Source organism: Haemorhous mexicanus, chromosome 4 (genome assembly GCF_027477595.1).
Source record: "Haemorhous mexicanus isolate bHaeMex1 chromosome 4, bHaeMex1.pri, whole genome shotgun sequence".
NCBI classification, from domain to species: Eukaryota; Metazoa; Chordata; class Aves; order Passeriformes; family Fringillidae; genus Haemorhous; species Haemorhous mexicanus.
In genome coordinates, this window is record NC_082344.1 from 5,878,550 (window position 1) to 5,894,781 (window position 16,232).

The window sequence follows — 16,232 nt, forward strand, 5'->3', positions numbered from 1 at the left end:
AGTGATGAGGGCTCAGGCTGGCAGCCAGGTCTGCCCTGGATGCACTGTACCAATCACATCACTTTATGCCTCTGTTCTTTGTTTTTCCCCTCTGCAGGACAGATACTATGATATTTTATTATTACAGAGATGTCTTTAATCATGTTGGAGAAAGGCTGCTGGCAGTTTGTAGAAGGCAGCTGTTGATAAATGCAGAAATTGCCATTATTCATTTCTCACAAATGCTGATATTTCAAGCAGTATGTTTCTAGATGGGTGTGGGTATTTTCAGCTTTAGGATGGTTTTAAACAGAACATCTGCATCTCTACTTGCTATGCCATTACTTGTAAGAGAAACAAATGCCATGTAAAGCACACCATGATGTCTTTGGGGCATGATGCTGTCCCTGTTGCCCTATCACCCCCTGTCCCTTATGAAATTATGTTGGTTATTACTTTGTCTCTATTAACACGAAGAGCTAGTGGAGGCATTTGAGTTGTTGCCATTTTTTGATTTATTCAGAAGTCTTTGCCTGCCTTATTTTCCTTTTTTCAACTGCTTGATGACTTTCTCAAAAAGCTATCAGATTTATTGCACTTGTATCTAGAAAATACTTTTTTTACAGGAAAGTTTTGCTCTACCATCTTTCTGCATTACGCTTAGGAAAATAAAATAAGGTGTCACACCTTATGGAAGGATCAAACCAGGCTGAGATTGAGGAATCTTGGCAGGGAGGGGGGTGTGAATGGTACAAAAAACCAGGAAACAAAACCCCTCAGCATTGTTTTTTCAACTTCTCCATGATGCCCAGGTTTGTTGCATCATGGAGAAGTCTAAAAAACTTCTTACTAAGTTACTAAGAGTTAATGTGTGACTTTCTTTGGTTTTTTGTATTAAATTTTGCCCACTCTGTTTCTGTTTTCCTGCCCTGTAGTATCATATAATGTAATAATTTAACTGTAATCCATTCAAATTTTGTCCTCAAAATACTTTTTCTATTTTCTCAATTGTCTATAAAACTATTGAAATGCTTCAATTGTGAGCATACAATGAATGATCATTGTCTAATCTGTTCCACATGGATAGTGGGCCAGTTTGTACATTCAGTACACAGCACTCCTTAATTCAGTTAAAACCAGAAAGACTGAGACTGTTGCAACCTACAAGATCTTTAGAAAAAAATGTACTTTAAAAAAAAAAAAAAAATCCCATGCCACATCATAGACACCCTGCTGAAGACACAAATCAAAGGAAGTAAAGCAAGGGGAAAACACAAGGAAATTGAGCTTAGGTTCCATTTTCAAAAGGCAGAATTATATCTTTTAGTTGTGTATTTAGGGATTCTTGAACTCTGTTAAGAATTTCTGCATCTTTTATGGTTACACTTGAACATTTATTCTGATTTGGTTTGTTTTGTTAGGTTTTTTTTTTTGGTTTTCTGTGTTCCTCAGAAGGGAACTGATGATTCTCAGCTCTTCGAAAATTCCTCCCGTACATTTTAAATATCCAGAGACTTGTAGTAATGACCATTGGTGGAGAACTTCCAAAAGGATCAAAGATTTGGCACAATCAGGATAACAACTGAAAACCCAAGTGCTATAATACAAGGAATAGCTAAGTCACTTCAGTGGGGACATCAGACAGGGCATGAAAAGGTTCTTTGGTTTCTCCTAGGCTTGAAATACCATGGGAACCATTCTCTTGTGGTATATCTGCTTCCTGCCACACTGAAATTAAGATATGCAGAAGTGCCAGTGTATTTCTTTCTTCTTTCTTTTTCCCCCTCTAAAGGTTTACTAAGATTATCAGAACTCAAAGTGTTTACCTGATTAAAGGGAGGCTTTGGTTTGGTACAATTGCCAGCTGCTGGTGATATTTCTGACCCAGTAATCAGGGCTTGCTTAGGGCTATCCACAATAAAACAAATAAATAAATAGAAAAAGTCAGTGAGAGGTTGGCTGTGGTGCAAAGTCAGGGTGCTGGGGGAGAGAGATGTGATATAGGAATATATCAGGATCTGGGCTATTCAAAAGTTCTTATTATTGACTGTAGCAGCCAGAGAGCTGAACTTCATAGTTTGATGTAGGTTCTGCATCTAGGGAAGATGTAGTGGATGTTTAGAAACCAGTAAAAGTCCAATCTCTGAATTTATGCTCAAATAAAACACTTCATATTCTTTATTAAGGAAGATGACTGTAGAATCCCACATAAGCACGCTGCTCCAGCTATTTCTGGAAAAGTCTGGGGTTTTCACTTGATTTTTCTTCAGTGCACAGGGTCATGTGTGTATTTACAGTTATGCTGAAATGACATGTTTCAAAAAGACAATTTAATTAGTCTTTAATGCTTGATTTTTCTAAATTTGCTGTGTCAAATCCAAACTCCAACAGCTGAGTAAGAAAATTCAAAAGGTAAGTAAGGGAAACAAAAATTGTTGGCTGACATGAAGAGTTCTCTAAGTGGAGTTTCAGCCACCTTTCACGTTCCTGGGCCAGAAGAAATGTGTTATTCAGCTATTTAGAATATTTTTGGAGATGAAAGTTGTTAGTTATATGCAAACTTGAATCTTCATGGTTTGGTAAAAGACTAATATAGAGGTTTTTATTTAGCTTCAAGAAGGGCTTTATTGCAACACCTCATCACCAGAAACAACAATTTTTTCAAGAAGAGATAATGTAGACATGTTAAATTTAGCTGGGGAGAAAAACTAGGCTTTGGAGGCATGTAGGACTTTGTTTTTTGGTCCAGGTGTAGGAGTTGGTCCAACAGACAGTGCATCAGCCTACTGTTATCATGTGGGACTTCCTGAATAATTGTACTGAAGGTTCCACAGCCATGGTGGACCAAAAAGATAACTGGGGAAAGAAAGATGTGTCTGAAGGTCCAGCTGCTTAAATGAAAATTCTGAAATATGGGAGGAAAGCAGAATAAAGGAGGGCTGGTGTGCCCAGTGGGTTAAGTTCTAGACCCTGCCCCTGTAGCCTGGATTGCCAGCTGGCTCTGCTGAGGGGAGCCACATGAAAAGGTCCAGCTGTGGCCACAGAAAAAAAGCTTTTCTGGCCTCAAGTGGCCTGTGGCCACAGGGAAGGGAAGGGGCCCTCCCTGACACCAGATGTGAAGCTGCTGCACAAGGCTGTCGTCTGCAAAAGAGCAATATGGGGAGGAAGGCATTTCCCTGAAATTTGTGGGAGGATGCAGAAATATTTGAAATTTCTAGCCCTGATAGCTCCCTGCTAGCAGCCTCAGGTGCTGTGGGGGGGAAGAACCTTTGGTCATTTCTATAAAATGGCCTTGTACTTCTAAATGTGAAACAGGAAAGTAACACGTTGGCCTTGTGTGTTTTATTGGCCAAAGTCTCTTTAGGTTCTTAGAGGGATTCTTCTCAGGAAGGTGCCACATAGGAAACCCTCATAACTGCAAAACATCAGTCAGCATTCAGTCCTGGATCTTAAATATATCTTAACCATATCTCAGATATCAGATTGTTTTCTGTGGGTGCAAGAAAACATAGTGTCTTAGTGTCTATAGCAGTGCTTTTTCTGCCATGGCTCTGGGTTAAGAGGTTTTCATTTGCTGTTTGGGCAGCCTTCAGTGATGGGATGGATTTATCACATCGTCCTGATGACTGCATGTGTCTTAAATGTCACACCTGTAAGTTTAATTAGGTGATTTATTTAATTTAGAGGTGTGACATTCCCATTCTTGAACTTCTAATGCTTGCATTTTCTGACTTTATCCTTTTTTTTTTTCTTATTTTCTGGCACAGACTGAAATGTTCTTACCCATTCAATCCATTTCTTATTACGTGGCAGTAGAACTCATTTAATTAAATGCAAAGTTATAAGCCAAATGGGTCCCAAATGTATACTGCTTTAAGAAAAAACAAAATTCCAAAAAGAAAGAAAGAAAAAAACCTCACTAGCAAGTGTTTGTGTTGGTTTGGCAGGTATTTGGAATGGACTTTGTGACCAGAGGTGGAACTAGATGCAGAAGAAGCAATGTGAGAAAGTCACCCCTTTTATCTGGGGAAGTGCTGTAGGGCCCTGTGTGTGTGCATATCCAGCATCCATGGAAAGGATGGGTGGGTGGAGAAGTTCTCATGGTCCTTAGTGCCAGCCCAGCTCTGCCCTGGTGCAATCTCATGGTCCTTAGTGCCAGCCCAGCTCTGCCCTGGTGCAATCTCGTGGTCCTTAGGGCCAGCCCAGCTCTGCCCTGGTGCAATCTCGTGGTCCTTAGGGCCAGCCCAGCTGTGCCCTGGTGCAATCTCATGGTCCTTAGTGCCAGCCCAGCTCTGCCCTGGTGCAATCTCATGGTCCTTAGGGCCAGCCCAGCTGTGCCCTGGTGCAATCTCATGGTCCTTAGTGCCAGCCCAGCTCTGCCCTGGTGCAATCTCATGGTCCTTAGGGCCAGCCCAGCTCTATCTTGGTGCAATCTCATGGTCCTTAGGGCCAGCCCAGCTGTGCCCTGGTGCAATCTCATGGTCCTTAGTGCCAGCCCAGCTCTGCCCTGGTGCCACTGGGTTTCAGTTTCTGGGAGAGGTCCTGGTGTGCTAATTAGTGCTGCTGAAATGGAGTTCAGAGTAACTCATCCCTACAATCAATCTGTTTTTAAAACTCTATGAATATTGACTGAGCTATCCATGTTACTCATTAACCAGTCCTGAAAAAATAACCTGTGATTCATTATGCTTCTGGTGGTGAGGGAAGGGCAAAAATAACTGCTGGTGGCATTTCTTATCAGTTTTATCCCTTGTACCAATTTGATGTTTATCTCTGATTTGCTGTGAAGCTGGATCCTACTGGGTTTCCATGTTTATGATTCTGTATGTTTTGGTGTGTGTTTTAAAGTCAGCATGCTGTTACTCTGTTAAATTAGCCAAGGTTTGAGTAGTGCTTTCCCTAATCCAGTTTTAATTCCCTCTGCTGCATGTGAGACTGTGTCTCTTTTAAGGGAGCAGAAAATGATGTAGTGCTTAAATTACCTTAAAATACTGATTTCAGAAAGACTTAGAATTTTAGCATTGCTTGCTTTGCCTTTAGCAAAACTTAATTTTTTTTAAATCTTCTGTGTTGGAGATGTCAGTGTCCTGTCCTGGCTGGTGGCCTTCTGCTGGGGCAAGATTGTTTCTTTTCAGTGTCTTTCATCTGGATTTTGGCAAAAAAAGTTAGCTGTAACCACAGTAGGTAACACATTTCCAGACAATGCCTTATTGTCTGCACAGGCTGGACGCAGAGACCTTGCATACTACTTAGAATCAAGATTAAATTACCAACCTTTTGGGCATTTTTATGTAAAATGCTCTTTATTATGGTTTTCTCATAGCTCAAGTATGAGTCACTTGCAAGCCATAATAGATTTTGGCTATGCTGCATGATGAAGTGTTCTGGATGCAGTGAAACATTTAATCAAGACTCCAGGCAGTGCAACTCCCAGTGGTCACCTTAACAGATAGGGGGGAAAAGAAAAAGGAGAGAAAATGAAACAATTATGGCACCTTTTTTTTTTTTACAGCACTAGGATCAATATTTCTTAGGGACAACAGAAGGAAGTAGCTTCTCTTTGAATTTTTATTTTATATGATGATGAAAGCAGATTTGCACCTGATTTAGGTATAAGGAAGAAACTTGCCATGATGAGGGTGCTGGAGCACTGGCACAGGTGTCCCAGAGAGGTGGTGGATGTCCCATCCCTGGGAACATTCAGTGCCAGGTTGGATGGGGCTCTGAGCAACCTGGTCTAGGTGAAGATGTTCCTGCTCATTGCAGAGAGCCTGGACTAGATGATCTTGAGGGGTCCTTTCTAACCCAAATTATTCTGTCATTCTGTAATGTCAATTAAATTCCAGTGGCTTTGGATCTCCCAGCACTTCATAGTAATGCTTTATAAAAGTGTCTTGGTTGAAAAACATCAACTCACCCTACTAAACTGTACATAATAAGATCTCAACTCCAGGAGGGTTCTGCAATGTTAAAATGCTGGAGTTGGACCCCACAGATTAAAATTACCTGGGAAATTGCAGCACTACATATTAATCATAATATCATTTATAGGGATCCATACATGTTTGTTTAATGGACAAAGCAAAACATGTTTCCAAAGGGCATTGAGCCCTAAATTTCCAAACAATTTCAAGGCTGCTAATCAGTAGTAATTCCTGATTCTGTGAGGTAAAAGGAAATATTTCTATGATCCCTATTCTAAATTAGTGCTGCCTTGTATACATTGTTCATGTTTTGTTTGCTCTGGGGCCCCTGAAGTGGGCAGTGATGGGGCCTAGGACTGCTTTCACATCCTGTCTTTTATCAAGCTTGAACTCAGACATCAGAATTAAGTCTTTTAAGTCTGGCTTTATAAATTTCTTTTTTTCCCAAACAGTGTGTTTTTAGCTCTTTCCCCCCACATTTTCTCCCCAGCTGCAATCTTCCCCCTGTTAATAGTGGGATTCTTAGCAACATTAAATTTCTATTTAACAGGCTTGATGGCCTGCAGCACAATAGACTAATGTGGTTTTTATTGTGCTAGCATGCACTGGGATTGTTTGCCTCCTGGAAAATGGGATATTCAGATGCCTCATTCAGCCTCAGCTATTGCCTTGTCCCAAGATATTTTCTTTACAAATGGGCTTTCCATCTTGTTGTGAAAATTGTAAATGTGCATGATCAGTAGTTCAGGTTTTTCACCTTCCTGAGCTCTGCTATTATTTGGTATTCAAGTAATTTCAAAGCATAAGTGTTTATTTCTTTACCCTCAAACTTACTGTTTCCCAGTGATTTAGAGCAAGGTGGGAAACTGGTTCAAGATGGGCCATGGGGTTTTATATTTATTTATTTATGTCAAATTTCATTACTTTTAAAGAGGATTTTTTTTCTTTTTTTCCTAAAATATATATTTCCAGACATGCATTGTACTCTGATCCTTTATCTCCCCACTCCCTTGCCTCTCCACTTTGGAGGAAGCACCCATGCACTGCTCCTCAAGCACTGAGTGTAAAACCATGACTTAAGTGGTGTGAGTGGCCAGTCTAATTTCTCACATCAACTTAGAAAAGGAATCTACACATGGATGTGTCTTTTCCAGGATTAGGGAATCATTGCTGGATGAAGGAGAAGGGTGAGCTGATGAATGAAAAAAAAAAAAAACTAGTGTTTGCCAGGTTCTTCAGTCAGTTACATGGATGGGGTGAATTAATAGTTATATTCTTTCCTTTTGTCATCATGATTGATATTACTTAGAATATTTACCGAGGGAGGGGGAAATAAAATCCTTCCTCTTTTATTCAGTTCAAATTGAAAATGTGCTGCCATGGTCTCCAGCAAAGAAGAAAAAGCTCCCTAATTTTGTTTTAAGATGAAGGATCATCTAATGGTTTAGGCATAAACAAAAGTCTCCAGGGTGATTTGTGGGGATGCTGCTCGTGGATTATTAGAGGGGATCTCCTGAGAGAGGCAGCGAGCAAAGGGAAGAAGAATGACTCAACACCATATAAATGGAAAGAAAAGCTGTTGCCTCTGCACTCTGTTTGATCTTTAATCAAGTAGTTGTAGCTTTTGAAGAGGCATGGGAGGCTTGAGGCATCTGGGAGTTCCTCCTCCCTCCTCAGATCGTGTTCTATCTATAGATCTCTGACCCACTGTGTGCCATGCACAGCGTGGCTCCAAGCAAGGGTTGCTCTTTGGGGACTCCCAGGGAAACTTGCTGCTGCCACGTGAGCTCATTCATGTTTCCTGTGTCATCTTTTTTCCTCCTCTCACTGTCATTTGATAGGTGGGAGAACTTCAGAAAGCTGTTCTGTCTGTAAAGGCTCCTGAGTTTGGAAGAAAAGCCAACGAAATGTTAATAACTGTAGTAAAACAGAAGGATGGGGTCTGGCCAAGTGAACCCATTGGTTTATGGAAGGTGTTTTGAGTGGTTTGAATTTGGCACACTGCCTTGCAGGGCAATGTTTTATTTTACATACCTTTGTAGCTCATAAACTCAACCACTAAAATAATTTCTTTTTCCAGAATAAAACTCTCATTTTAAGCTTTTTATGTTGAGCGTGGAACTTGTCTAGCCTGTTCAGTACTAGTTACCTGGGGTACTGGTATTTTTGAAGTGGAATTGGTTCAACAAATTATTTTAAATAAGCTGAAGAATAGTTTATGTCTTAAATGCTTTAATAGATCTGTGTGCTTTAAAATTTGAGGTCTTGATATGATTCCTATATCTGTTAACAGCTGAGGTTTATCTGAATGGAGAAAGAACTATTTTTCTAGCATCTACATTCAGAGTAAATTGTGGCAGAACTGTTTGAGGTGAGTGCTGCCCTGCCTCAATCTGTTCTGAATTTGTTTAGGGAAGAAAAAAAATCCCAAAAAACCACAAGAGGCTAATTTGAACAGCAAATAAGAATCCTAACAAGATCAAGGCAATTAATACTTCCTCTGCTTTTAAAATGTCTGTGACAACAGGCTGCAGCAATCAAATTGTCACAGATGAGGATGAGCTGGCCATCTGTAGCTGTGGCAGGGGCAGGGAGTTGTTGTGAGAATGTTATTAAGCCTGTGAAGGAGAAATTTGATTCATGCACAGGGAAATTTGTGGTATTGTTTGGCTTTCTATATTGCAGATCTCTGTGGTTTGTTGTATGCCTCTGTTTTTGTATCTTAGCTTGACTCAAACATGAAACAAGCACACAAAAATAAAACCTAATAAAAAAAAGCCCACACAAAGATGGTTTACATAGAAATTGATATGTAAAATTACTGTGTTTATTTTACAAGGGCTGGTAAACAAACAATTTGTATTTGTCTGAAGAATAAGCTTTGAGGGAAAGCTTTGATTTTCAGTCTGTTTTTTTCTAGATGCATTAAATGTGTGAGGGAAAAGCATTGTACTAGAATTTGTACAAGAGTAATTTTGTGGAGATGTATGTACAGGTGGATTGACCAAAGCTTTCTGATTTCTTTCATTTTCCCTTGAACAACAAAGGCAAAACAGTATTATAAATATATTAATCAGTTTTCCATCACAGTCTTAACAGATTTAAGAGAGTCTGTAGCTATTTGTGCTCTCATAGCTTCTGCAGAAATTCAAGGCTGTTCAGAGGAGCAAAGCCCCCATCAGTGCCTGGACCACAGGAGAGGGCAAGTTAGAGACTAAAAAGGGTGCAGAGATGCTTAACTATCTTTGCTGTTTCTGTATTTTACCATATTTGAGTCCTCTGAGTGGCAGTAAGAACTTTTGGGTCCTGTATTAAAAGTTGCTGTTGATGCAAATAGGAATTGAGGATTTGTCAGATGGAAAGTGGCAGAAATTGTTGCTGCATGGTGCAGGACTTGGAGTGCTGTGAGGTGCTTGGTTTGTATCTGCCTTTGCATCCTAGATTTGTACTGAGTGATGAGTTTGAGGTCAGGGAAGAATATTCCTCATTTTGGATTGATTTGGACAAGGGATGGCAATTATCACTTTCCATGTAGCCTGGGCACGTTGCTTCCTGCAGTTCTACAGGGATTGGTTCCTTCTTTCCAAGGTTTGGATAAACCCTTCAGCTCCCTTGTGTTCCATCCTCTGGTGTATTTGAGGTTTCAAGGCCTTTGGTTTCCTGGATATTTGTTCTTGTACTTCTGCTCTTGCTGGTGGGTGGCTTGCCACCAGTGTGAGCTGGGAGAATCGTGTGTGCTGAGATCAGCACACGGTCTGTGGGACCCTTTTGAATGTGACTCCTGGGGGGCAAACACCACCATGACCACCTTGTCTTGCCTTCCTTAAATCCAGGGCAGAATTACACTTAATTTTTAATAGGTGCTTTATGATCATAATCAAACCATGTATTTCCTGAAGTGACACACATTGATTTCTTTATGCGAATGGCAGGTGGGATTAGAAAAATAGGAGCAGTTGGTTGGGAAAAGGTTTAGTTTCAATCTTTGATTAAAGCTTTGTGGAATTTTCTCTTTTCTTTTTCTTCTCCAGTAAAGGTGTGATAAGATCCTCTGCAATCTTCCAGTGCCCCATGGCAATGGAAGACTTAGTGGTTGTGGTTCTCCTGTGGGCTTCTGCTTCATATTGGAATTTATGGAATAATTTCAAAGTGAAATTAATTGGTGAGCTCCTGGATATTCAGTTGACATCCCATCTCATTCAGGATGTATGAGATCCTCTCTTAAATGAAATGTAACAGATTCATAGATGTCTTAGACCAGGCTGGATGAGCCCTGAGACACATGGTCTAGTGAGTGGCATCCTCATCCCTGGCAGGGTGGGTGGAACTGCATTATCTTTTAGGTCCCTTCCAGCCCACACCATGCTGTGATTCTGTGATTGTTTCAGTGAAATTTCTGCAAATGAGTGCATCCAAGGATCTGACTCTCAGGTCTGCAGGTCTGTTTGGAAGCAGAAGTAGTAAATTCTAGCAGAGGTCAAAAGATAGCTTTAGACACAGATGCTGATTGGACTTAGCCAATGGTGAATTATGAAGCAATACACATTATCTAAGCCTTGTGGATAAGTAATAAATAATGGTCTAAATGCTCTTTAAAAATGCTGTGGTTTTTTTTCTAAAAAATTCTGATCCTTATTTGAGAATTTCTTATCTTTTTCCACCATCTAAAGCACATCTTTGGGATAAAATACAGTTTCTTTGTTTGCTTGTGAACTGATTTTTCAGAATAAAATTACCTCTTTTATTCTTCTTTTTTTTTTTTTTTCCACTTCTCTGGAATCTGACTTTATAATTAACTCATTTGTCCCCCAACCCTTAGCCATCTGTGTTCTTGGATCCTCGCTATTTCACATTATTCAAGCTGTAGGCGATGCACAGTTCCTATCCCAAACCCCCCAGAAGTTGTCACATATTTTTCATATCATTTGTACAAAGGGCAATTTCTCATCATGAAATTGGGTTCTGGTGGTGAAATGTCACCCTCAGCTGAAACATTAGCTGTGAATGACATGTGTGGTAGGAATAGATGAATTGCAGAGCTGTGCAGCTGCTTTACCTTGAAACCCTGTCTGGGGAAATGCTGCACTTTGGGGAGGAAAGCAGGAGGAGTGTGCTGTGCCAATTCCAAGGGCAGGGAGGGCTGGCAAAATCCTTCATCTGTCATTTCTACCACGTCCCTCCCATTTCTGTGATTAATTGTCATCCATTCTCCTTGAAAACCAACCTGGGCTACCTTCTTCTCCAAAAGTTTGTGTCTGGTGAGGTGGTTGTAAATCACTGCTGGTGATGCTCTGCTCAGCACTCCTTGTGCTTCTGCTGTCAGGGATATAAATTTAACAATAAAATCTTCTGGGTTGATCTGTCTCAGGCTGTGAATTGTTTTGTGTACCATTTTTTGAGTCTCAAAAGGGATTAAATAGGGGATAAATAAATAATGGCCTTCTGTAAAGAACCCATGTTCTGTCTCCATTTCCAGCATTATATTAATATTACACTAATATTAATATAATATTTCCTCTGTGTTTGGGATCATCCTGATGATCAAGTCAGAACAGTTTGGCCACTGGTGGTCCCTGTGAAAACAGAACAGAGAAGAAAATGTTATGACGGGGGACTAGAAACAGCAGAAATCATAGACTTGGGATCACCAGAAATGCCTGTCTTGGTTATATCCAGAGCAGCCCAATCCATATCTTTTCAACTGAGTGCCTGGAGAATCCTTGTGGATAAGGACATAACAGATAAATAAGGTTATCTGTTGATCCAGGTACCTTCTTTAAGTCATCCATACCTTTGCCTTTTAACTTCTCTGTTCCTCAGTTCTTTCAGCTACTCATTTCCTCCTTAGTGGGTCTTCAGAGTTTGGTGACTGTTTAATATTTCGGGTCCAAAACCATACTTTTTTTTCCATGATAAATATAAACCAGCTGTGTCTTCTTTTTCTATTTTGGAATATTGCATTCCAGACCCAGCAACAAGAGAAAATGTAGCTCTGCATCTTTTTGAATTAGCATCAGCAGGGCAGCAATCTTGCTTATGAAAAACTAGGGATAAAGATCACAAAACAACCTTTCAGGAGCTATCATTCTTACTTGGAAAGGCACACAAATATGGCATGTGAAAAGAACATTTATTGAGTTTTGGATAGTCAAGGAGAGTAGATGCTCGTGGGTGCTCCTAAAGCAACATTTATGTTTGCAATTAGAGGGGAGTTTTGAGAGAGAGAAAAGCAGATTATTTGTTATAAAATATATTAAGTGCAAGGGTGTTTTTTTTCCCCCTCTCACAACGGAGAGTTGCCAATATATAAACATTTCAGAGAGAATTTTACACCACCTCATCTTTATGTCAGGCAGCATTTAATGGTTGAACGATCTCCTGCCCCGGCACTTGGCAGTTCCTCTCCAGGGGCTGACTTTGAGGATTACAGTGACAGTCTATCAGTGGATCTCTTCCAGTATAAACTAGACTAGGACCATTTAAAATCAGCTGCTATCAACAAGTCAAATTAACTTTATTTGTCTTAGAGGTTTTCCTAGGAGTATTTTATAACAAGGTAGAATTTTAATATCCGGATGGGCTTTTCCTGTTGTTGGTGTGATTTGGGAATGTGCTAATTCATGTGATTAGGAGCAATTTACCTGATTTCTTTCAGAATTATTTTATTAGTAACGTTCAGGTCTAATCCTTGTCTAGTGCTCATTCAAATTTTTTTCCTATTCCTGCTTTTTACAGGTAGAAATAACACTTCAGGATATCAATGACAACCCACCAGTATTCCCCACAGACATGCTCGACCTGACTGTAGAGGAGAACATAGGGGATGGATCTAAAATACTGCAGCTGACAGCCATGGATGCTGATGAGGTAGGAGCATGATTTCAGCTTTGAATATTGGTACTAAAAGTGACATTCTGGACATGTTTTTACCTGTTTTCTTCATCCCTTTGTGTGAGCTTGGCCTTAGGAATCATGGCAGTCATTCACAAAGTTCTGTTCAGTACTGTGGAGGTCTGAGTTAACTTTGAAACCAAGATGTTGTAGTTGAGCCCAGTTCCAAGGTGAGCAATAAAATTAATCTGAGACAAGCCTTGGAGAATAAGTAAAACTCTGATAATGCCTGCTTTCCCTTGACTAGACCTAACAAAGATCAATAGAAGAATTGATCTTTATTGTCCTAATAAATAATCAATAGAAACCTTCCAAAAGGTTTTATTTTACCAAAAAGTGGAGAAAAGAAATAAGGATAAAATGGGTGCTCTGTACATGAATTTGTTTGCAAAAGAATTTTGCCCTCTGAGATTCATTATTATGAGAATGCTGCAACTAAGATACTATGAAAAAACTACCATGCCATTGATGCATTCATTTATTTTAGAAACTTATAAAAATTTTAATCATGTTATTTTTGTTTGCTTGAACTGTTGCTTTCCATGAGGAAAACTACTAAAAAGTGAATATAATCACACAAAAAGTTTGTGTTGTCATTAAAATACAGAGTTACACTTGACAACAACAAGCAGTACTTGTTTTCCAATAACAGGGTGATTCAACCTCCTCATGAGAATTTCATTCCTGGCCTTTTTTGTGTTAGCTTGGTTAGTCTTCCTGTGATTGTTAACTGGTGTACTTAATCTTACTACTACAGAGGGAACCACGGGAACACCCCTGGGAATGGTGTGAATGTGATTGTAAATATTTTGGTTTTCCCTTTATTTTCCAGTAGTAGCCTGGTACACAGAGAAAACCCAGGATTTTGGAAAGGTGCAGTTGTGTAACAAAAATTCTGTCTGCTTGTCTTTCTTTTGGGAAGCAGTAAATACTGAGCTACCACTCTGTGGTGTGGTATGGCAAATATATCTAAGATTACAGCAATAATGCTCCAGCCTCTTTGTAACCATTCCTGAGCTGCCCCATATCTGTTACCCCTTCTGAAGCACTCCACCCAGTGGGAAATGATTTGTTACCTTAGAGGGAAATCAGTCAGTGTTTTTATCAAAAGGAATGATCAGTCTCCCTGCCAGAACATTTGTAACTCAAACTCTTTACAAGGAGCCCAAGTTTTCCCAGTGATGTGCAGCTTTGGACTGAGATACCTTTTTATTCCCCCTTGCTTTTTGAAGGGGGAGGGTTTGTATTGAGGGCAGAGTATAAACCAGTATCACACATGGCTGTGGTTTTAGCTGCACTCTCTTAGAAGGACTCTGGCTGGTCAAACATGGGGTGAAAATGTTGTCACCTCTGACAGTTCCCATGAGATTTGATGGCTAAGCCACACAATTGGAGGAAAACCTGTGACATCCCCTAGGCACACCTGAGCACACAGATGGAGCGCTGCACACAGCTCTGCAGGGCTGGGCACCTGCAGAAGCCTGTTTTCTTTCTAAATTTCCTTTTATCAGTTAGCTCAGTCTGACTCTTTGAAACAGCATCCCAGAGAGAAAGTTTGGCACGAGGCACTCTGGTAAGGTCAGGTAACTAATGCTTGTGTCTCCTCTGACAAACACAAGCAGGTGTTTATCTCTGTTAATTTGCTTTTTTAGGCAGGAATATTTGAAACAGCCCTAGAATTCCTTTCTGTCTTACCTCTTTGATCTGCTGTGCATTGCAGAAGTGCCACTGGCGTGTCAGCAGCAGGTTTCAGCTGTCAAACCTGAGCTCTGGCCTGGCACCAGAGGAGGGTACAGTAAATATCTGCTTGCATTTCCAGGCACCATCAGCACACAGGGTTTGGAATACTGTATCTCATGTTAGAGGCTACCAAAGCTTCAGTGTCCTTAAGCCTGCCTTGGAAAAAGAGAAAAATGTCATGTACTTATGTGACATTACTTTTCCTTAATTTTCCTTTCAACCAAAATGCTCAAAGCCCACATGAATGCTTCTTTTTTTCCCCCAAGAATAAATGAAATTTTGTGACCCAAAAGCAAATGCTTTTGACTTGCAGCACAACCCAAGAGATCAGAACTGTGATTTTAATGATGTGTGATTTGTCACTTTGGGGTCTTTTATTTTACATGGGTAAATAGATTTCCATGCAGAAACTGACCTTTGAGGGGCTGCTGCAAGCACGGCCTCCATGAGTTTCTCCTGACCATGAGCTGTGGCTGGAAGTGCTGCCACGTGGCTGCCCCAGGTCCCCCTGCTTCCATGCCTCCCTTCCTCCCTCTCCTGCTCCCTCCATCCCATCTCCAGAGAGCAAGAAAGGCAGAGCTGATCCCACTGGCAGGGATTTAATTTAACCTTCCAAGATAATAAGGATCAATGTTTATTCTTGTTTTAAGAAGTCACACTGCTCGGTGATGCTGGTTTGAAACGAAAACAGGTAACAGAGTGTTTTGGTATTGATTGGATGAAATCCTTTTACAAAGAGTGGAGCACAAAGTATCTGGGTAATCTCATCATTTCACATCTCATAAATAAAGGCTGTGTGCATGTGGGGTTGAAGCAGGGACTGGGCAGGAAGGCTGTTTATTAAAGGAAACCGTTCTGAAAAATAATCCCCGAGCGCAGTTCCTGGAACGATCCTTGTCTTACTGCAAGCTATGATGTGGTTTTCTTGGCGAGCGAGGCCATCTGACCACTTCTGTTCTGGCTTAGGGAGCCAATGCCCTGGTGACATACACCATCATCAGTGGTGCAGATGATAGCTTCCACATTGACCCCGAGTCGGGGGAGCTGATCGCCACCAGGCGCCTGGACCGCGAGCGCCGCTCCAAGTACTCCCTGCTGGTGCGCGCCGACGACGGCCTGCAGTCCTCGGATGTGCGGATAAACATCACCGTCAGCGACGTCAACGACCACATCCCCAAGTTCTCCAAGCCAGTGTACTCCTTTGACATCCCAGAAGATGCCACTCCAGGTAAACAGGACGTGGAAATACAGCCGCTGGGCTCTCAAGTGGCTGTTTGCTTCGTTTGAAGCTGGTTTTGTGTGCAAGAGCATCTTTTGATGCTTAAAATGGGGGCTGTAAATTAAAAAGTGTTCAGGTCAGAAAAAAGTTTTACTGAGCTCTGTTACATGTCTCCAGGTGAGAAATGAGTATTACTGCCAAGATTTTATACAGATTGCTGGTACAAAAGCAGTATCTACCAGCAGCATGTTAGAAACTTATTCTAAAACATGAATAAACCAAGGAGATGCAAATTATGTGGTGTTAGCTTTCAAGCTTTATTAGGGTTTTCGGAAGCATGGGAGTCTCAGTTTGGTAGAACTAAGGTTATCCTCATGCCTCCGACTTTCACACTTTGCCCCACAGTCCATGTCCCAAAATTTGGTGGGACTTCACATTAAAGAATTACAGTGCAGTCAGCTGTGCTTCAGGAATCTGAT

The 16,232-nt window shown here is 40.8% G+C and overlaps 1 protein-coding gene across 1 annotated transcript in view; it reads left to right on the forward strand.

Moving 5' to 3' along the window:
- Nucleotides 1-16,232, forward strand: part of FAT4 (FAT atypical cadherin 4) — a 122,785-nt gene that overhangs the window by 51,063 nt on the left and 55,490 nt on the right. The window contains exons 2-3 of the mRNA XM_059843752.1: nt 12,639-12,770; nt 15,501-15,762. Coding sequence (XP_059699735.1) covers nt 12,639-12,770; nt 15,501-15,762 — 394 coding nt within the window. The remainder of the gene's footprint in view (nt 1-12,638; nt 12,771-15,500; nt 15,763-16,232) is intronic.